Below are 21,553 nucleotides of genomic sequence, written 5' to 3' on the forward strand. Positions count from 1 at the left end.
ACACCCAGGTGCCGGACGCCACACCCAGGTGCCGGACGACACACCCAGGTGCCGGACGACACACCCAGGTGCCGGACGACACACCCAGGTGCCGGACGACGCACCCAGGTGCCGGACGACGCACCCAGGTGCCGGACGACGCACCCAGGTGCCGGACGACGCACCCAGGTGCCGGACGACGCACCCAGGTGCCGGACGACGCACCCAGGTGCCGGACGACGCACCCAGGTGCCGGACGACGCACCCAGGTGCCGGACGACGCACCCAGGTGCCGGACGACGCACCCAGGTGCCGGACGACGCACCCAGGTGCCGGACGACGCACCCAGGTGCCGGACGACGCACCCAGGTGCCGGACGACGCACCCAGGTGCCGGACGACGCACCCAGGTGCCGGACGACGCACCCAGGTGCCGGACGACGCACCCAGGTGCCGGACGACGCACCCAGGTGCCGGACGACGCACCCAGGTGCCGGACGACGCACCCAGGTGCCGGACGACGCACCCAGGTGCCGGACGACGCACCCAGGTGCCGGACGACGCACCCAGGTGCCGGACGACGCACCCAGGTGCCGGACGACACACCCAGGTGCCGGACGCCACACCCAGGTGCCGGACGCCACACCCAGGTGCCGGACGCCACACCCAGGTGCCGGACGCCACACCCAGGTGCCGGACGCCACACCCAGGTGCCGGACGACACACCCAGGTGCCGGACGACACACCCAGGTGCCGGACGACACACCCAGGTGCCGGACGAATCACCCAGGTGCCGGACGAATCACCCAGGTGCCGGACGACACACCCAGGTGCCGGACGACACAGCCAGGTGCCGGACGACACAGCCAGGTGCCGGACGACACAGCCAGGTGCCGGACGACACAGCCAGGTGCCGGACGACACAGCCAGGTGCCGGACGACACAGCCAGGTGCCGGACGACACAGCCAGGTGCCGGACGACACAGCCAGGGGCCGGACGACACACCCAGGGGCCGGACGACACACCCAGGTGCCGGACGACACACCCAGGTGCCGGACGACACAGCCAGGTGCCGGACGACACAGCCAGGTGCCGGACGACACAGCCAGGTGCCGGACGACACAGCCAGGTGCCGGACGACACAGCCAGGTGCCGGACGACACACCCAGGTGCCGGACGACACACCCAGGTGCCGGACGACACACCCAGGTGCCGGACGACACACCCAGGTGCCGGACGACACACCCAGGTGCTGGACGACACAGCCAGGTGCTGGACGACACAGCCAGGTGCTGGACGACACAGCCAGGTGCTGGACGACACACCCAGGTGCTGGACGACACACCCAGGTGCTGGACGACACACCCAGGTGCTGGACGACACACCCAGGTGCTGGACGACACAGCCAGGTGCTGGACGACACAGCCAGGTGCTGGACGACACACCCAGGTGCTGGACGACACAGCCAGGTGCTGGACGACACAGCCAGGTGCTGGACGACACAGCCAGGTGCTGGACGACACAGCCAGGTGCTGGACGACACAGCCAGGTGCTGGACGACACAGCCAGGTGCTGGACGACACAGCCAGGTGCTGGACGACACAGCCAGGTGCTGGACGACACAGCCAGGTGCTGGACGACACAGCCAGGTGCTGGACGCCTGCCTACAGAACTCCCCTGTCGCCAATCTTCTCATTTTCATTGTTCCTTTTTTTTCGTCTCTCATCATCTACATCTTTTATTTTCTTGCTCTGTGGCTCTTGTTTTGTGTGAGGTTCTCAGGACTTCCTCACTCCCTCCAGGTCTTCCTTGTCCCTTACTAACGTTAGGTTCTACAGCGTCGGGTGTCTTCCTTCACCTAGAACACGACGTGCGTTGCTGTACGTCACGATCTGACGTAAACCTCCTTCCTCTAACGTCTTTAGTCCGTCGCACACTCCCCCATACACGTGTTTTCTGTCCCCCCCCCTGCCATGACTCCCGTGTGTGGTGTAGACTGTCCCCCCCCCCTGCCGTGACTCCCGTGTGTGGTGTAGACTGTCCCCCCCCTCCCGTGACTCCCGTGTGTGGTGTAGACTGTCCCCCCCCCCTCCCGTGACTCCCGTGTGTGGTGTAGACTGTCCCCCCCCTCCCGTGACTCACGTGTGTGGTGTAGACTGTCCCCCCCCTCCCGTGACTCCCGTGTGTGGTGTAGACTGTCCCCCCCCTCCCGTGACTCCCGTGTGTGGTGTAGACTGTCCCCCCCCCTCCCGTGACTCCCGTGTGTGGTGTAGACTGTCCCCCCCCCCCTCCCGTGACTCACGTGTGTGGTGTAGACTGTCCCCCCCCTCCCGTGACTCACGTGTGTGGTGTAGACTGTCCCCCCCCCCTCCCGTGACTCACGTGTGTGGTGTAGACTGTCCCCCCCCCTGCCGTGACTCCCGTGTGTGGTGTAGACTGTCCCCCCCCTCCCGTGACTCCCGTGTGTGGTGTAGACTGTCCCCCCCCCTCCCGTGACTCCCGTGTGTGGTGTAGACTGTCCCCCCCCTCCCGTGACTCACGTGTGTGGTGTAGACTGTCCCCCCCCTCCCGTGACTCCCGTGTGTGGTGTAGACTGTCCCCCCCTCCCGTGACTCCCGTGTGTGGTGTAGACTGTCCCCCCCCTCCCGTGACTCCCGTGTGTGGTGTAGACTGTCCCCCCCCCTCCCGTGACTCACGTGTGTGGTGTAGACTGTCCCCCCCCTCCCGTGACTCACGTGTGTGGTGTAGACTGTCCCCCCCCCCCTCCCGTGACTCACGTGTGTGGTGTAGACTGTCCCCCCCCTGCCGTGACTCCCGTGTGTGGTGTAGACTGTCCCCCCCCCTGCCGTGACTCCCGTGTGTGGTGTAGACTGTCCCCCCCCCTGCCGTGACTCACGTGTGTGGTGTAGACGGTCCCCCCCCCTCCCGTGACTCCCGTGTGTGGTGTAGACTGTCCCCCCCCCTGCCGTGACTCCCGTGTGTGGTGTAGACTGTCCCCCCCCCCTGCCGTGACTCACGTGTGTGGTGTAGACTGCCCCCCCCCTCCCGTGACTCCCGTGTGTGGTGTAGACTGTCCCCCCCCTCCCGTGACTCACGTGTGTGGTGTAGACTGTCCCCCCCCCCTGCCGTGACTCCCGTGTGTGGTGTAGACTGTCCCCCCCCCCTCCCGTGACTCACGTGTGTGGTGTAGACTGTCCCCCCCTGCCGTGACTCACGTGTGTGGTGTAGACTGTCCCCCCCCCTGCCGTGACTCACGTGTGTGGTGTAGACTGTCCCCCCCCCTGCCGTGACTCACGTGTGTGGTGTAGACTGTCCCCCCCCCTGCCGTGACTCACGTGTGTAGACTGTCCCCCCCCCCTCCCGTGACTCCCGTGTGTGGTGTAGACTGTCCCCCCCCCCTGCCGTGACTCCCGTGTGTGGTGTTGACTGTCCCCCCCTGCCGTGACTCCCGTGTGTGGTGTAGACTGTCCCCCCCCCTGCCGTGACTCCCGTGTGTGGTGTAGACTGTCCCCCCCCCCTCCCGTGACTCCCGTGTGTGGTGTAGACTGTCCCCCCCCCCTCCCGTGACTCACGTGTGTGGTGTAGACTGTCCCCCCCCCTGCCGTGACTCACGTGTGTGGTGTAGACTGTCCCCCCCCCCTGCCGTGACTCCCGTGTGTGGTGTAGACTGTCCCCCCCTCCCGTGACTCCCGTGTGCGGTGTAGACTGTCCCCCCCCCTGCCGTGACTCACGTGTGTAGACTGTCCCCCCCCTTGCCGTGACTCCCGTGTGGTGTAGACTGTCCCTCCCCCTGCCGTGACTCACGTGTGGTGTAGACTGTCCCTCCCCCTGCCGTGACTCACGTGTGGTGTAGACTGTCCCCCCCTGCCGTGACTCCCGTGTGGTGTAGACTGTCCCCCCCCTGCCGTGACTCACGTGTGGTGTAGACTGTCCCCCCCCTGCCGTGACTCACGTGTGGTGTAGACTGTCCCCCCCCCAGCCATGACTCGGTGGGGGGGGAAGTGAGGGCGCGGGGGGGGGGGAAGTGAGGGCGCGGGGGGGGGGGGAAGTGAGGGCGCGGGGGGGGGGGGGAAAGTGAGGGCGCGGGGGAGGGGGGAGGAAGTGAATGCGCGGGTGGGGGAAGTGAAGGCGCGTGGGGGGGGGGGAAGTTAAGGCGCGGGGGGGGGGAAGAGAAGTGAGGGCGCAGGGGGGGGAGAAGTGAGAGCGCAGGGGGGGGAGAAGTGAGGGCGCAGGGGGGGGGAGAAGTGAGGGCGCAGGGGGGGGAGTGAGGGCGCGGGGGGGGGGGGGTGTGAGGGCACGGGGGGGGGAGTGAGGGCACTGGAGGGGAGTGAGGGCGCGGGGGAGGAGTGGGGGCGCGGGGGAGGAGTGGGGGCGCGGGGGGGAGTGGGGGCGCGGGGGGGGGGGTAAGTGAGGGCGCGGGGGGGGGGGGGGTAAGTGAGGGCGCGGGGGGGGGGTAAGTGAGGGCGCGGGGGGGGGGGAGTGAAGGCGCGGGGGGGGGGAAGTGAGAGCGCGGGGGGGGGAGGGAGTGAGGGCGCGGGGGGAAAGTGAGGGCGCGGGGGGGGGAGTGAGGGCGCGGGGGGGGGGGGAGTGAGGGCGCGGGGGGGAGTGAGGGCGCGGAGGGGAGTGAGGGCGCGGGGGGGGGGAGTGAGGGCGCGGGGGGGTGAAGGCGCGATGGGGGGAGTGAGGGCACGGGGGGGTGAGGGCACGGGGGGGTGAGGGCACGGAGGGGTGAGGGCACGGGGGGGGGAGTGAGGGCGTGGGGGGGGAAGTGAAGGCGTGGGGGGGGAAGTGAAGGCGCGGGGGGGGGGGAGAAGTGAGGGCGCGGGGGGGGGGAGAAGTGAGAGCGCAGGGGGGGGGGAGAAGTGAGGGCGCAGGGAGGGGGGAGTGAGGGCGCGGGGGGGGGGGAGTGAGGGCGCGGGGGGGGGGAGTGAGGGCGCGGGGGGGGGGAGTGAGGGCGCGGGGAAGGGGAGTGAGGGCGCGGGGGGGGGGAAATGAGGGCGCGGGGGGGAGTGAGGGCGCGGGGGGGGAGTGAGGGCGCGGGGGGGGGAGTGAGGGCGCGGGGGGGAGTGAGGGCGCGGGGGGGGGGGAGTGAGGGCGCGGGAGGGGGGTGGAGTGAGGGCGCGGGGGGGGAGTGAGGGCGCGGGGGGGAGTGAGGGCGCGGGGGGGGGAGTGAGGGCGCGGGGGGGGAGTGAGGGCGCGGGGGGGGGGAGTGAGGGCGCGGGGGGGGGGAGTGAGGGCGCGGGGGGGGGGAGTGAGGGCGCGGGGGGGGGAGTGAGGGCGCGGGGGGGGGGAGCGAGGGCGCGGGGGGGGGAGTGAGGGCGCGAGGGGGGGTGTGAGTGCACGGGGGGGGGGGGAGTGAGGGCACGGGGGGGGGGGAGTGAGGGCGCGGGGGGGGGAAGTGAGGGCGCGGGGGGGGTGGAAGTGAGGGCGGGGGGGGGTGGAAGTGAGGGCGCGGGGGGGGGGGTGGAAGTGAGGGCGCGGGGGGGGGGGGTGGAAGTGAGGGCGCGGGGGGGGGGAGTGGAAGTGAGGGCGCGGGGGGGGGGGTGGAAGTGAGGGCGCGGGGGGGGTGGAAGTGAGGGCGCGGGGGGGGTGGAAGTGAGGGCGCGGGGGGGGGGTGGAAGTGAGGGCGCGGGGGGGGGGGGAAGTGAGGGCGCGGGGGGGGGGAAGTGAGGGCGCGGGGGGGGTGGAAGTGAGGGCGCGGGAGGGGGGGGGGTGGAAGTGAGGGCGCGGGGGGGGGTGGAAGTGAGGGCGCGGGGGGGGGTGGGAGTGAGGGCGCGGGGGGGGGTGGGAGTGAGGGCGCGGGGGGGGAAGTGAGGGCGCGGGAGGGGGGGTGGAAGTGAGGGCGCGGGGGGGGGGAGTGAGGGCGCGGGGGGGTGAAGGCGCGATGGGGGGAGTGAGGGCACGGGGGGGTGAGGGCACGGGGGGGTGAGGGCACGGGGGGGTGAGGGCACGGGGGGGGGGAGTGAGGGCGTGGGGGGGGAAGTGAAGGCGTGGGGGGGGGGGGGGAAGTGAAGGCGCGGGGGGGGGGGAAGTGAAGGCGCGGGGGGGGGGAGAAGTGAGGGCGCGGGGGGGGGGAGAAGTGAGAGCGCAGGGGGGGGGAAAAGTGAGGGCGCAGGGGGGGGAGAAGTGAGGGCGCAGGGAGGGGGGAGTGAGGGCGCGGGGGGGGGGGAGTGAGGGCGCGGGGGGGGGGGAGTGAGGGCGCGGGGGGGGGGGGGAGTGAGGGCGCGGGGGGGGGAGTGAGGGCGCGGGGGGGGAGGAAATGAGGGCGCGGGGGGGGAGTGAGGGCGCGGGGGGGGAGTGAGGGCGCGGGGGGGGAGTGAGGGCGCGGGGGGGAGTGAGGGCGCGGGGGGGGGGAGTGAGGGCGCGGGGGGGGGTGGAGTGAGGGCGCGGGGGGGGAGTGAGGGCGCGGGGGGGGGAGTGAGGGCGCGGGGGGGAGTGAGGGCGCGGGGGGAAGAGTGAGGGCGCGAAGGGAAGAGTGAGGGCGCGGGGGGGGGAGTGAGGGCGCGGGGGGGGAGTGAGGGCGCGGGGGGGGGAGTGAGGGCGCGGGGGGGGGAGTGAGGGCGCGGGGGGTGGAGTGAGGGCGCGGGGTGGGGGAGCGAGGGCGCGGGGGGGGAGTGAGGGCGCGAGGGGGGGTGTGAGTGCACGGGGGGGGGGAGTGAGGGCACGGGGGGGGGGGGGAGTGAGGGCACGGGGGGGGGGAGTGAGGGCACGTGGGGGGGAGTGAGGGCGCGGGGGGGGGGGGGAAGTGAGGGCGCGGGGGGGGTGGAAGTGAGGGCGCGGGGGGGGGTGGAAGTGAGGGCGCGGGGGGGGGGTGGAAGTGAGGGCGCGGGGGGGGGGGGTGGAAGTGAGGGCGCGGGGGGGGGGAGTGGAAGTGAGGGCGCGGGGGGGGGTGGAAGTGAGGGCGCGGGGGGGGTGGAAGTGAGGGCGCGGGGGGGGGGGAAGTGAGGGCGCGGGGGGGGGGGGTGGAAGTGAGGGCGCGGGGGGGGTGGAAGTGAGGGCGCGGGGGGGGGGTGGAAGTGAGGGCGCGGGGGGGGGGTGGAAGTGAGGGCGCGGGGGGGGGGTGGTGGTGAGGGCGCGGGGGGGGGGGGGTGGGAGTGAGGGCGCGGGAGGGGGGGTGGAAGTGAGGGCGCGGGGGGGGGAAGTGAGGGCGCGGGGGGGGGGGGGGTGGAAGTAAGTAAGTAAGTAATTATCAAAAGAAGGCACCAAACCGGGAAGGCTATGTAGCACCATCAAATACCCAAAATAATCAGAGGGCGCTAAATATCACCAAGGATGCCAATACGAGAACAAAAACGCATAAGGCGAACGATATCAAAAGTATCCGAGTCACCAAGAATTCTATCGAGGGACAGGTGACCGCGAGGGGCGGTCGGAAAGCAAGACACACGCTCGTCCTGGAAGTCAGGACATTCAAGAAGGACATGCACGACCGTAAGAGGGACAATGCAACTAGGACAATAAGGAGCAGGGCGGCGCTCCATCAAGTGACCATGGGTTAAGCGAGTATGGCCAATACGCAACCTCGCCAGAGCTGTTTCCCACCGCCGGTTACGGTGGAAGGAGGACGGCCACGAGGAAACACAACATTTAAGAGTACGTAGCTTGTTACCAGTGACAGACAACCAAGAAGCCTGCCAACGGGTAAGAACTGAGGAATGGATAACTGGGTAAAAGTCGGAATACGGAATGCCTGTACGAGAGATGGGACAAGAGCGGACAGCTTCCTTAGCGGCAGCATCCGCACGCTCATTTAAAGACACACCAATATGGCTGGGAACCCAACAAAACTCAACCGACTTAAATTTACTGTGAACGAGAAACAGCCAATGCTGGATCTCGACAACTACTGGATGAACCGGATTAAAGGACCCGAGAGCCATGAGGGCACTACGAGAGTCAACAACAACCACAAAGGAAGACTGACAACGAGAAAGCAGGAGACGAAGAGCATAGAGAATAGCATAAAGTTCTGCTGTAAAGATGCTAGTCTCCGGAGGCAAGCGACACATATAAGTGCGATCAGGAAAAACAACAGAGTAGCCAACACCGTCCGCTGACTTAGACCCATCGGTGAAGACAGAAACGGAGCGGGAGTGAGAAGAAAAGTGCTCGAGGAAAAGGCGTTTTAGAACCGTAGGAGGGGTAAAAGCTTTAGTGATACGGGTCAAGGAAGTACAAAACCGCGGAAGAGGGACCCTCCACGGGGGCAAAGAAGGAACAACACGAGGAGAAACATCAGAAATACGAACGGAGAGAGAATCCTGTAGGCGAGATAACCGGACAGAAAGAGGGAGGTGGTGAAGAGGAACAGGAACCGCAGGAGGGGTAAAAGTTAAAGCATGACAGAGGCGAGAGGAAGGATGTTGCAAGGACCGCGCAAGATAGCGAAGACAGTAGCGATCACGGCGGTCCTGGAGAGACAGGAAGCCAGTGTCAACATACAAGCTAAGGATGGGAGTCGAACGAAAGGCACCAGAACTGAGGCGCAACCCAGTATGGTGCAAACCATCAAGACGGCGAAGAATAGAAGGAGAAGCAGACGAGTAAGCAGGGCAACCATAATCGAGCTTAGACAGGACGAGAGAGGAATGTAAAGCAAGGAGAGTGCGCCTATCTGCCCCCCAAGAAGTATGGGACAAGACCCGAAGGAGGGTAAGGGCCTTAGAGCACTCAACACGGAGGTAAGAGATATGGGGAGACCAAGACAAACGAGTGTCAAGGAATAACCCCAAAAGCTTCGCGGAATCTTTGTATTCAAGGGGATGACCATAAAGTGACAAAGAGGGACGAAGAACAACCCGTTTCCGCGTAAAAGTCATGGCACAAGTCTTAGAAGTAGAGAACTTGAAGCCATGACCTGTGGCCCAAGACGACACGGCATCAATTGCAAGTTGAAGCCGGCGTTGAAGGAGAGGCGAATCATCACCCTGACAACAAAGGGTAAGATCATCGACATAGAGAGCGGAGAAGACACCAGAAGGAAGAGAGGAAAGAAGACCATTGAGGGCAACAAGAAAAAGAGTAGTGCTCAGAACACTACCCTGGGGCACACCTTTGTATTGCTGAAAAGAGGGAGAGAGAGCGGTACCAAGGCGCACCCGAAAGGAACGACGAGAGAGGAAGCTGCGGAGAAAGAGAGGGAGATGACCACGAAGGCCAAAAGAATGAAATTGAGATAGGATATGATAACGCCAAGTGGTGTCGTAAGCCTTTTCTAGGTCAAAAAGGACGGCAACAACGGAGGTCTTCGCAGCAAAAGCAGTACGAATATAGACCTCCAAGTTCACCAGGACATCTGTCGTGCTGCGGCACTTGCGGAAACCAAATTGAGAAGGGGAGAGGAGGTGATGGTGTTCCAGGAACCACATCAGACGAACGTTAACCATACGTTCAAAGAGTTTGCAGACAACTTGTGAGAGCAATAGGGCGAAAGTCCTTAGGGGAGGTACCCAGAGACCCCGGTTTGCGAACAGGGAGGACAACGGCATCGAGCCAGTCCTCAGGGACTGACGACGACTCCCAGATCCGATTATACAGACTCAGTAAATACTGAGACGTGCTCGGAGGGAGATGGCGAAGCATCTCATAATGAATACCATCGGAGCCCGCCGCCGTAGAACCGCAGAGGGCCAGGGCAGAACGAAGTTCAGAGAGAGAGAAGGGATCATTATACGGAAGCTGAAGATGAGTGCAGAAATCTAAAGGACGAGACTCAAGGACAGGTTTACGAAGAAGGAAAGATTGGGGAAGATGAAGACCAGAGCTAACAGAAGAAAAATGGGAACCTAGTTCGGAAGCGACCTGCAACGGGTCCGCCACAAGAGTATCATGGAGGTGAAGGACCGGTGAAACATCGGGAACGAACTTACCCGCTATCTTGCGGATACGCTTCCAGATCTGGGCCAGAGGGGTCTCGGACGTAATTGTTGAGACATAAGATGCCCAACATTCACGTTTAGCCGTACGGATGGCCCTACGGGCCACCGCACTCGCTTTCCGAAAGAAAAGAAAAGAATCGGTCGTCTGCCTACGGCGGTGCCTCTTCCAGGCTGCACGCTTACAGCGGACAGCCCGAGCACAGTCCGCATTCCACCAGGGAACGCACTTCCGTGGACCCCGAGAGGAAGAGCGAGGAATAGAGCGGAGGGCAGCGTTGAAGACAGTGTCATGAAAAAGGAGGAGAGCGCGAGAGAGAGGCAGAAGGGAGAGGTCAGGGAGAGCAGCACTGAGGGTAAATAGGGTCCAGTCTGCCTTAGCAAACTGCCACCTAGGGAAAGAGAGGGAAGGGCGAAAAGAGAAAAAGGAAACAAGGATGGGGAAATGATCACTTCCATGGAGGTCATCAAGAACCTGCCACGTGAAATCTAAGTAAAGAGAAGAAGAGCAGAGAGAAAGATCAAGACAAGAAAGGGTGCGAGTCCGAGAGTCCAAATGAGTGGGCTCACCAGAATTCAGAAGAGACAGGGAAGAAGAGAGGAGAAACGGCTCAAGGAGGCGACCCCGGGTATTCGTCAGAACGTCACCCCAAAGAGAATGACGACAATTGAAGTCACCCAGCAGGAGCACAGGCTCCGGCAAGGAGTCCAGGAGGTGTTTCAAATCAGGAAGAGAGAGCGGGACACTCGGGGGAGATAAATGGAACAAACTGTGTACCATTTCCCCACAAAGATACGAGCAGCAGAACAATGGAGAGGCGAAGGAAAAAGTAAAGGAACAAAGGGAACATCAGCCCGAATCAAAAGAGCAGAAGAATTAGAAGCCCCAGCAATGGCTGGGGGGGGGGGGGGGAGAGAAAGGAATAGCCACGAAAACGACCAGGACGAGCACCAAGCATTGGCTCCTGGAGACAGACACAAAGGGGCGAAAACCGCGAAATCAGAAGTTGGAGTTCGAGGAAATTGGCGTAATAACCTCGAACGTTCCATTGAAGAATGGACAACGACGAGAAGAGAAAGGACAAAAACAGAGAACAAGGAAGAAACAAAGGCGAAAGACCAACAGAGCACGTTAAAGAATATCAGGGTCGGGATCAGGGTCAGCAAAGTCAGGGTTAGGGGGCATGGGTAAACTGAGCAAAGACGGAGGGAAGGAAACGGGAGAACAGAGCAGAGGTGGGCGGGCAGGGTCTGGAGGAGGAAGAGGAGGAGACAACGGAGAGGAGCCGTCAAGGACAGCAGCAGGAGGAGGGGGAGTAGAAAGAGGGGAGCGCACCCCAGCAAGAGCAGCAACCGAAAGGGAAGCAGGGGCCAAAGAAACCTCCATAGCAGGAACAGGGGGCGCAAGCACTGAAACGGGAGGGGAAGGAGCAACAGAGCCTGAAGGAGGAGCTGAGGAAGAAAGCGAAGCCTTCTTACCCGCCGGGGAAGAGGAAGGAGAGGAGCCAGGCTTACGCTTCTGACTTAAAGAGACCGGTGTCCCAGCAACTACGTACCGGGCAACGGATTCCAGTGTCTCAACAGGAGAAGCCGAACGAGAGCACACACGACGGCCGTTAGGAGAGCGATGGACATCCGCCCGCACCGACAGGCGGTGGGGAGAGCCAATAGATGGAGGAAGAGGATGGGAAGGAGGATCGGAGGGGGACGAGGAAGAAGACACAGAAGACACGACAGACCGGGTAGAAGGAAGGGGAACCCCAGACAGAGGACCAGGAGGAGGATCCTTCGGGAGAGAACCCAAAGGAACAGAGGAGGGGGCAGTGGGCGCATCAGGGTCCAAGGCCCGGAAACGGTTGTGAGTCTGAGGAAGGCGGGAAGGACAAGGAGAGGAAGAGCGCAACACGCGAGCATAAGAGATAGTAGCATAAGGCGGGAGCCGGCGAACCTGGCGCCTCGCCTCAGGAAAAGATAAACGCTCCCGGTGCTTCAGGTTGAGGACGGCTGCCTCAAGCTTGTAATGGACACACGCACGGGAGAAGGTAGGATGGGCCTCACCGCAGTTGAGGCAACAAGCCTGGGGAGAAGCGCACTCCGACTTAGAGTGACCTTCGCCACCACACAAAGGACAAAGAGAGACAGTCCCGGAGCAGCGGAGGGCACCATGCCCAAACCTCCAGCACTTGTTGCAGAGCCGAGGAAAAGGAATGTACTCCTGGACAGAGCACCTGGCACCAGCAAGAATGACAGAGGGTGGAAGGGTCCTACCATCAAAGGTAATCTTCACAACCCGGAGGGGTTGACGGCGACTACCACGAGGGGGACGAGTAAACGTGTCCACCTGGAGAATAGAATGGCCCTGGGCAGCGAGGATATGGCGAATATCGTCGTGGCAGTCGCGCAGGTCCCGAACACCGGTTGCAACATGGGGCGGGAGCAAAATAGTGCCAACACTGGCATTCAATTGAGCGTTCTTCGAGACCCGAACGGGGGTCTCGCCAAGGCAGGATAAGGCAGCCAAGCGGGAAGCAGCATCCTGAGAAGGAGCAGCAACGACACGTGTACCGAGACGAGTGGGGTTGAAAGTAATGGAGGCATCCACGGAATCAATGAGATGTCGATGAAGGGAGAAATCGTCAGGAGGCGCAGAATCAAGAGGGAGGAGATCAAAATATTTGGCCCACGAAGCGGGACCAAACAAGGCTTGATAGGTAGCAGAACTGGAAGGAATCGAGCGAGGGCGGCCGTGACGAGGACGGCGGTGAGAACCCCCAGAGAGAGAGGGGTTAAAAGGCGCAGTAGTTACAACTAGAGAAGGAGCCGCGCCAGGGGACGAGGTAGTCACCACTGGGGGCTTGGGGCTCGACCCAACCACAGAGGAGGGAGGGGAGCCAGGGGAAGGAGTCAGAGAGGCCAAAGGAGGAGCAAGGTCGGGGCCCAATGCAGCGGAGGCTACAGAGCCCGGTCTTCCAATACGGACCGACTCGGGGGCTTGGTCGCCCACCCCACGAGCCTGAAAAGGTAAGCCAGAAGCAGCCGAAACAGGGGTTATCATCTTGACGAAATTAAGAATTCACTCACGAATGTGCCCCCACACCCACCATGGAGCCACAATTAGAGGCAGGACACCCAACAAGAAGCTATCGCCGATCTTGTCGGGGCCTCCTAGGGGTGCGTCGTGAGTATACGCCCCACAAACGCCACCTTAAGAAACCGACAGTCCGTCGAGATCGGGTTCAGTGACGAAGTGGGGATTGACAATAAAAGGTTCCCCTCGCTCTCGACGTCGGGTACTGCAGTTCTACGGGTGCATGAGTATGCCTCCTCAAGCACCCGGGCGTCAAAATAGAAGAAGTCCATGGAAGAACCAGAACGAGCAAAAGGTCGGCAGGAAACGGCAAGCAGATAGGAGAAGAGGGGGGAGAAAAATGAAACAGAAGGAAAAGGAAAAGGTGCCCAGCAGAAGGGGGGGGGGGAAGTGAGGGCGCGGGAGGGGGGGGTGGAAGTGAGGGCGCGGGAGGGGGGGGTGGAAGTGAGGGCGCGGGAGGGGGGGGTGGAAGTGAGGGCGCGGGGGGGGGTGGAAGTGAGGGCGCGGGAGGGGGGGGGGTGGAAGTGAGGGCGCGGGGGGGGGGTGGAAGAGAGGGCGCGGGAGGGGGGGTGGAAGTGAGGGCGCGGGGGGGGGGGTAGAAGTGAGGGCGCGGGGGGGGGTGGAAGTGAGGGCGCGGGGGGGGAAGTGAGGGCGCGGGGGGGTGGAAGTGAGGGCGCGGGGGGGGGTGGAAGTGAGGGCGCGGGGGGGGTGGAAGTGAGGGCGCGGGGGGGGGAAGTGAGGGCGCGGGAGGGGGGGTGGAAGTGAGGGCGCGGGAGGGGGGTGGAAGTGAGGGCGCGGGGGGGGAAGTGAGGGCGCGGGGGGGGGTGGAAGTGAGGGCGCGGGGGGGGGTGGAAGTGAGGGCGCGGGGGGGGGGTGGAAGTGAGGGCGCGGGGGGGGGGGGGAAGTGAGGGCGCGGGGGGGGAAGTGAGGGCGCGGGAGGGGGGGGTGGAAGTGAGGGCGCGGGGGGGGTGGAAGTGAGGGCGCGGGAGGGGGGGTGGAAGTGAGGGCGCGGGGGGGGGGGTGGAAGTGAGGGCGCGGGAGGGGGGGTGGAAGTGAGGGCGCGGGGGGGGGGTGGAAGTGAGGGCGCGGGAGGGGGGGGGGGTGAAAGTGAGGGCGCGGGGGGGGGGAAGTGAGGGCGCGGGGGGGTGGAAGTGAGGGCGCGGGAGGGGGGGTGGAAGTGAGGGCGCGGGGGGGCGGAAGTGAGGGCGCGGGAGGGGGGGTGGAAGTGAGGGCGCGGGGGGGGGGTGGAAGTGAGGGCGCGGGAGGGGGGGTGGAAGTGAGGGCGCGGGAGGGGGGGGGTGGAAGTGAGGGCGCGGGGGGGGGGGTGGAAGTGAGGGCGCGGGAGGGGGGGTGGAAGTGAGGGCGCGGGGGGGGGTGGAAGTGAGGGCGCGGGAGGGGGGGTGGAAGTGAGGGCGCGGGGGGGGGGGGTGGAAGTGAGGGCGCGGGAGGGGGGGTGAAAGTGAGGGCGCGGGGGGGGAAGTGAGGGCGCGGGGGGGGTGGAAGTGAGGGCGCGGGGGGGGGGGGTGGAAGTGAGGGCGCGGGGGGGGGAAGTGAGGGTGCGGGAGGGGGGTGGAAGTGAGGGCGCGGGGGGGGAAGTGAGGGCGCGGGGGGGTGGAAGTGAGGGCGCGGGAGGGGGGGTGGAAGTGAGGGCGCGGGGGGGGGGGAAGTGAGGGCGCGGGGGGGGGGTGGAAGTGAGGGCGCGGGAGGGGGGGTGGAAGTGAGGGCGCGGGGGGGGAAGTGAGGGCGCGGGAGGGGGGGGTGGAAGTGAGGGCGCGGGGGGGGTGGAAGTGAGGGCGCGGGAGGGGGGGTGGAAGTGAGGGCGCGGGGGGGGGTGGAAGTGAGGGCGCGGGAGGGGGGGTGGAAGTGAGGGCGCGGGAGGGGGGGTGGAAGTGAGGGCGCGGGAGGGGGGGGTGAAAGTGAGGGCGCGGGGGGGGGAAGTGAGGGCGCGGGGGGGGGGAAGTGAGGGCGCGGGGGGGGTGGAAGTGAGGGCGCGGGGGGGGGGGTGGAAGTGAGGGCGCGGGGGGGGGGGAAGTGAGGGTGCGGGAGGGGGGTGGAAGTGAGGGCGCGGGGGGGGAAGTGAGGGCGCGGGGGGGGGTGGAAGTGATTGCGCGGGAGGGGGGGTGGAAGTGAGGGCGCGGGGGGGGGGAAGTGAGGGCGCGGGGGGGGGTGGAAGTGAGGGCGCGGGAGGGGGGGTGGAAGTGAGGGCGCGGGGGGGGAAGTGAGGGCGCGGGGGGGGGGTGGAAGTGAGGGCGCGGGGGGGGGGTGGAAGTAAGGGCGCGGGGGGGGTGGAAGTGAGGGCGCGGGGGGGGGGAAGTGAGGGCGCGGGAGGGGGGGTGGAAGTGAGGGCGCGGGGGGGGGTGGAAGTGAGGGCGCGGGGGGGGGGTGGAAGTGAGGACCCGGGGGGGGTGGAAGTGAGGGCGCGGGGGGGGGAAGTGAGGGCGCGGGAGGGGGGGTGGAAGTGAGGGCGCGGGAGGGGGTGTGGAAGTGAGGGCGCGGGGGGGGGAAGTGAGGGCGCGGGAGGGGGGGTGGAAGTGAGGGCGCGGGGGGGGGGTGGAAGTGAGGGCGCGGGGGGGGGGGTGGAAGTGAGGGCGCGGGAGGGGGGGTGGAAGTGAGGGCGCGGGGGGGGAAGTGAGGGCGCGGGAGGGGGGGTGGAAGTGAGGGCGCGGGGGGGGGTGGAAGTGAGGGCGCGGGGGGGGGGGGGTGGAAGTGAGGGCGCGGGAAGGGGGGTGGAAGTGAGGGCGCGGGAGGGGGGGGTGGAAGTGAGGGCGCGGGAGGGGGGGTGGAAGTGAGGGCGCGGGGGGGGGGGTGGAAGTGAGGGCGCGGGAGGGGGGGTGGAAGTGAGGGCGCGGGAGGGGGGGGTGGAAGTGAGGGCGCGGGAGGGGGGGTGGAAGTGAGGGCGCGGGAGGGGGGGTGGAAGTGAGGGCGCGGGAGGGGGGGGGGAAGTGAGGGCGCGGGGGGGGGGAAGTGAGGGCGCGGGAGGGGGGGTGGAAGTGAGGGCGCGGGGGGGGGGGGTGGAAGTGAGGGCGCGGGAGGGGGGGGTGGAAATGAGGGCGCGGGGGGGGGTGGAAGTGAGGGCGCGGGGGGGGTGGAAGTGAGGGCGCGGGAGGGGGGGGGTGGAAGTGAGGGCGCGGGGGGGGGGGGGAAGTGAGGGCGCGGGAGGGGGGGTGGAAGTGAGGGCGCGGGGGGGGGTGGAAGTGAGGGCGCGGGAGGGGGGGGTGGAAGTGAGGGCGCGGGGGGGGGGTGGAAGTGAGGGCGCGGGGGGGGGGGGTGGAAGTGAGGGCGCGGGAGGAGGGGTGGAAGTGAGGGCGCGGGGGGGGGGGTGGAAGTGAGGGCGCGGGGGGGGGTGGAAGTGAGGGCGCGGGGGGGGTGGAAGTGAGGGCGCGGGGGGGATTTTTTTTTTTTTTTTTTTTTTTTTTTAGTAAAGAGGAAGGAGAGGCATAGGTGAAGGGAAGTATAGGTGAAGGGAAGCAGGCGGGCTGTCCGCCTTGCTGACACGATGTGTGGGTGTTGGCAGCTAAGCTAAGCTGGCTCCCTCTTGTCAAGGAGCCGTGAGTGTGTGAGAGGTTCTTCACATGTGTTTCACCATATATGGATGTCCATAGATGAATACTGTGTAGCATTCATATATGCACACTCCGATGCTTCCACACATGTTGTTCTGTTCAAGGCTCTTTATTTTATTATTATTATTATTTATCGAGTTGTTCATACACACATTTATCGAGTTGTTCATACACACATTATTATTTATCGAGTTCATATATACACATATATATCTCATCTGGGGATTATATACTGTGGGGCGGGGTTTTCATCTAGTGAATCGAGGCTCTTGGGCCACCAGCTGTGGGAGCGGGGAGTCTCATCTTGTAGCAATCTTTCTTACATTGGGTCCTCTAACATTTGGATGGTGTTCCACACCCTGATGGCTTGGTGCTGCAGTCTGATGTTTAGTGGCTGTATGTTCAGGAGTTCGTGGAGCTCCTGGATTGTCTGATCATATGGTGGACGGTGTTTTGCTGCTCTCCTTAGCGCCTTATTTTGCACTGCTTGCAGTTTCTGCATGTTAGTTTTCTTTATGGTGTGTAGTGGTACTGGGGGATACTCTAGATGCGGCCGAACTAGAGCCTTATATAAGTGGATCTGAATGTTAGTACTGAGGCTTCGGAATCTTCTCAGTTTTCCTAAGACTGCTTTGGCTTTGTTTAGTCGGTCTCTTACATGAATTTGTATCCCTGTTCTATTTATCATAAGTCCCAGTATTCTGCCTACCTCCGCATATTGGATCGGCTGGTTGTCAAGGATGATGGGGTCCGGGTTTCTTTTCGCAATGTGTATTATCTGAAACTTTTGTTTGTTCGTGCTAATTTTCCATTGCTTCTCAAAGTTGTTTGTGAGTTCAATTGCCGCCTTGGTCTTGTCGGCTAGTAGCGGCTTTGATGGTCCCGGTTGGCATATTATTTGGGTGACATCGTCAGCGTATGTGATGTATTCTCCATGTTGGGGTTGGGGTAGGTCAGCTGTATATATGTTGAATAGAGTGGGGGAGAGACAGCTTCCTTGTGGTACTCCACTTTTCTGTTCTATTACGTCACCCAAGTAGCTGCCGATATTAAGCCTAGCAGTTCTATTGTATATAAAGCTGCAGAGAGTAGCAGTAAATCTCTCAGGAGGTCCTAGCTCAGATATCTTATATTTTAGGCCTGTGTGCCACACTTTGTCGAAGGCTTTCGAGACGTCTCTAAGCACTATATTACACTTATCTTTTTTCGACACTGCGTTGGCTATATGCTGGTAGATCAGGGCTATAGCTGTATGGGCCCCTCTGCGGTGTCTAAACCATGCTGCCTGGTGTTATACTTCCCTTCCTCTTCCATGTACTTCACAAGTCTCTGATAATTTTTTCGAATATTTTACCTGGTACTTCGAGGAGGGAAATTTGCCTGTAGTTTTCAGTTTGGGTTGGGGGTTTACCTGGCTTGGGGATTAATCTTATTGTGGCATTCTTGAAGTATGTGGGGAATAGTCCAGAGGCAAGAGCTGCATTTAAGATACATGTGTATTGATGGAGTGCAATCACTGGTAGGTTGGATAATACCATCTTATTTATTTTGCTGTTGCCCGGCGCCTTGTTCTTGAAACCCATAATTGTTTTATGGACCTCTGCAATGGTTATGTGTTTCATAAGGTGGCAGTCATCGCGTATGTTGTTAAGGTCTATTGTTTGCGTCGGGAGTAGTGCTGCAGCTCTGTTATCGACTTGAGTTGTAATTTCCCTTTCATTAATTGGGCAAAAATTTAAATTTTCTTCCGGGTTTATCCTGAATATTTTTCCCAGAACTTCCTGAATTCCTGCTCTTGTTCTCTCTCCTCATAGAGTTTATTTCCTGAGGCGTCTATGATGTAGGGGGTTTCCTCAGAAGAGCTTCCCATCAGGGTCTTTACTTTTTTCCAGAACTTTCCTGGGTTTCTGTAGTCGACTTGGATATTGCTTATTAGGTCATCCCATTGTTTGGTGTACTCTGTTTTGCACAGATCTTGCAGCTCATCTTGAAGTTCCCTTTGTAGTCTTTTGCGCTCATCCGTCCACCCGTGTTGTGTTATGAGTTGTAGAACAGGGGGGGGGGGGAGTGAGGGGGGGGGAGTGAGGGCGCGGGGGAGGGGGGGGGGAGTGAGGGCGCGGGGGAGGGGGGGGGGAGTGAGGGCGCGGAAACAGTTGTGGGGACAACACAGTGTGGTGGTGATGAGTCAGGGGGGGGGGTGACTCATCTCACCCATCATGTAGGGGCGGAAGGGCCAGTTGTTGTAGAGTAGCGCGAGGGGGAGACGGAGACATTAGTCACAATAAATGGCATGAATCACCTGCAAATGAGGCGGCGAGGGTGAGGAGCGTGACTCTCTTGCCTCATGACACACTCACTGCATACACCTGTTGTATTAACACACAAAAACTCACACAGTATGTTCACGCAAATGCACGCACACTTCGCGGGAGCCGGTAGCTGAGTGGACAGCACGCGAGACACGTAATCCTGTAACCTGTCCTCGACTCAAGCCCATTACATCCAGCGGTCGACCCCACACACGCATTCAAAATGTTTTACATGCAGTTCAATCAAAACGGGAATTTTCTCAAATATAAATTAATATTATAATATAATTGCATGTTGTGATATAGGCATAGGTTAGGTTAGGTTAGGTCCACGCTGCGTCCACACAACAGGGTGGACGCACAGTGCCATGAGAGCGAGGGGGTGGACGCACAGTGTCATGAGAGCGAGGGGGCGGACGCAGCGTGCCATGAGAGCGAGGGGGTGGACGCAGCGTGCCATGAGAGCGAGGGGGTGGACGCACAGTGCCATGAGAGCGAGGGGTGGACGCAGCGTGCCATGAGAGCGAGGGGGTGGACGCAGCGTGCCATGAGAGCGAGGGGGTGGAGGCAGCGTGCCATGAGAGCGAGGGGGTGGAGGCAGCGTGCCATGAGAGCGAGGGGGTGGAGGCAGCGTGCCATGAGAGCGAGGGGGTGGAGGCAGCGTGCCATGAGAGCGAGGGGGCGGACGCAGCGTGCCATGAGAGCGAGGGGGTGGACGCAGCGTGCCATGAGAGCGAGGGGGCGGACGCAGCGTGCCATGAGAGCGAGGGGGTGGACGCAGCGTGCCATGAGAGCGAGGGGGTGGAGGCAGCGTGCCATGAGAGCGAGGGGGTGGAGGCAGCGTGCCATGAGAGCGAGGGGGTGGAGGCCCAGTGCCTTAATTAACCTGCTTGATGGGGTTCTGGGAGTTCTTCTACTCCCCCAAGCCCGGCCCGAGGCCAGGCTTGACTTGTGAGAGTCTGATCCACCAGGCTGTTGCTTGGAGCGGCCCGCAGGCCCACATACCCACCACAGCCCGGTTGGTCCGGCACTCCTTGCAGAAAACTATCTAGCATTACCCTAAAGATGTTCACGATTGTTCCGGCATTACTTTTTTTTACTCGCTTGAACTTTTACTTGGCTTGGACTCGCTTGCTGAACAACCGCGGACCTCTGATGTTTATACAGTGTTCTCTGATTGTGCCTATGGCACCTCTGCTCTTCGCTGGTTCTATTCTGCATTTTCTTCCGTATCGTTCAGGATTGAGAGCGCATACATAGTTTCTGTGTGTGGCTCAGTTTTTTTCTCTCTTTGAGACTCATTTCAATTTTTTCCGAACATATATATAGCTACTCCCCCTCCTCGTCTAATATATCTGTGTGTGAAATAGTTTAAATCCTTTTATTTGATATTCAGCTAATAGTTCTCTATTTTCTATATTCATCCACGTTTCGTTAATTGCAATAATATCTACTTTTTCTGTGCAGACAAGAGCATTTAAATCGTTTATTTTGTTTCTTAGACTTCTACTGTTAGTGTAATTTACCCTAAGTGTATTATTATTTCGAGGCCCTTCTCTTTCCTTGATCATTTTACCAATTTGTTTCTCCCACAAACACATACTTTTATTACCTCCTTCCTTCATATAAATTCCCATACCACTATCTACTAACAGTTTAAGCCCAAACAAACACCTCTAACCACTGGTTCCAACGAGTTGGCAGCAACAACCCCAGCCCTCGATAGATGCACCCCGTCACAAGCATACATTTCATTTCTTCCATAGAAGTGTTACCAGTTATCTATGAAAGATATTGCATTTGATTTGCAATATCTTTCCAGCCGGCAATTGACACCAAGTGCCCTCGATATCCATTCATTTCCAACTCCCTTTCTTGGCAGAATGCCTCCACATATGATGGGGATTCCTTCCTTGCTCCTAACAACTTCTATGGCTGTCTTAAACCTCTTTATCAGTTCCTCACTCCTAACTCGTCCAACATCATTACCCCCTGCACTAATATAAATAATGGGTTTGTTCCCAATCCCTGTCATAATATCTCATGTTGTCAACAATATCTCCAATTCCTGCTCCCGGATAGGTACCCCTTAATGTGTTCCTCTTATCTCTGGCACAAACCGTCCTGTTTAAATACCTCACCTGGGAATCTCCTACAACTAGAATTCGCTTAGATCCTTCCTTTTCCCTTTGAGCACTTTGAGGGACCTGCACTTCGTTGCTCTTCGTTATTCTTCGTTGCTTTGCCGTTCGAACGAACGGCAGGTTCACCGCAGCACTCGTCCTCCAACACGACAAATGTGTTAGAAGTCCTTAGGATATCAGTAGGCGGCTTTGCCAAAGTCTTTTTAGGCCCCTGTCCTTTACAACTTGCCAAGACGAGGTCTCTTTAATACCGGTCGCCTCGTTTGTGTCTTCCTGATGTTGTTTCAGCTGTCGTGCCTCCTCTCGTAGGGAATCCAACTCTGTCCTCAGAGCTCCAACAAGATTCATCAGTTCCTTCACTACACCTTCCATTATTGCTATAATAATATTACTACACTCGGAGCTCCGGTTAACACCTTCCCACTGTGACTGTCTGCGCCTGATTACCTTAAAGAATCATCAACACTGACCACCAAGTGCTCACATCACGTTTAACTCCATCAATATTAGCACTGCCCTCGAGGTCTGAACATATGAAATTAAAAAACTGGAAACCACGAACGTCAGACCCTTTATATTATGCAGCTCCAGCACG

General features: G+C 61.8%; 1 protein-coding gene across 1 annotated transcript in view; it reads left to right on the forward strand.

Moving 5' to 3' along the window:
• LOC138354415 (glutamine-rich protein 2-like) overlaps window positions 1-19,126 on the forward strand; it is a 23,123-nt gene extending 3,997 nt beyond the window's left edge. Inside the window, exons 2-3 of the mRNA XM_069308607.1 lie at window positions 9-1,148; window positions 19,121-19,126. Coding sequence (XP_069164708.1) covers window positions 9-1,148; window positions 19,121-19,126 — 1,146 coding nt within the window. The remainder of the gene's footprint in view (window positions 1-8; window positions 1,149-19,120) is intronic.
• Window positions 19,127-21,553: the final 2,427 nt, after the last annotated feature.

This window comes from Procambarus clarkii, chromosome 62 (genome assembly GCF_040958095.1).
Source record: "Procambarus clarkii isolate CNS0578487 chromosome 62, FALCON_Pclarkii_2.0, whole genome shotgun sequence".
Taxonomy (NCBI): Eukaryota; Metazoa; Arthropoda; class Malacostraca; order Decapoda; family Cambaridae; genus Procambarus; species Procambarus clarkii.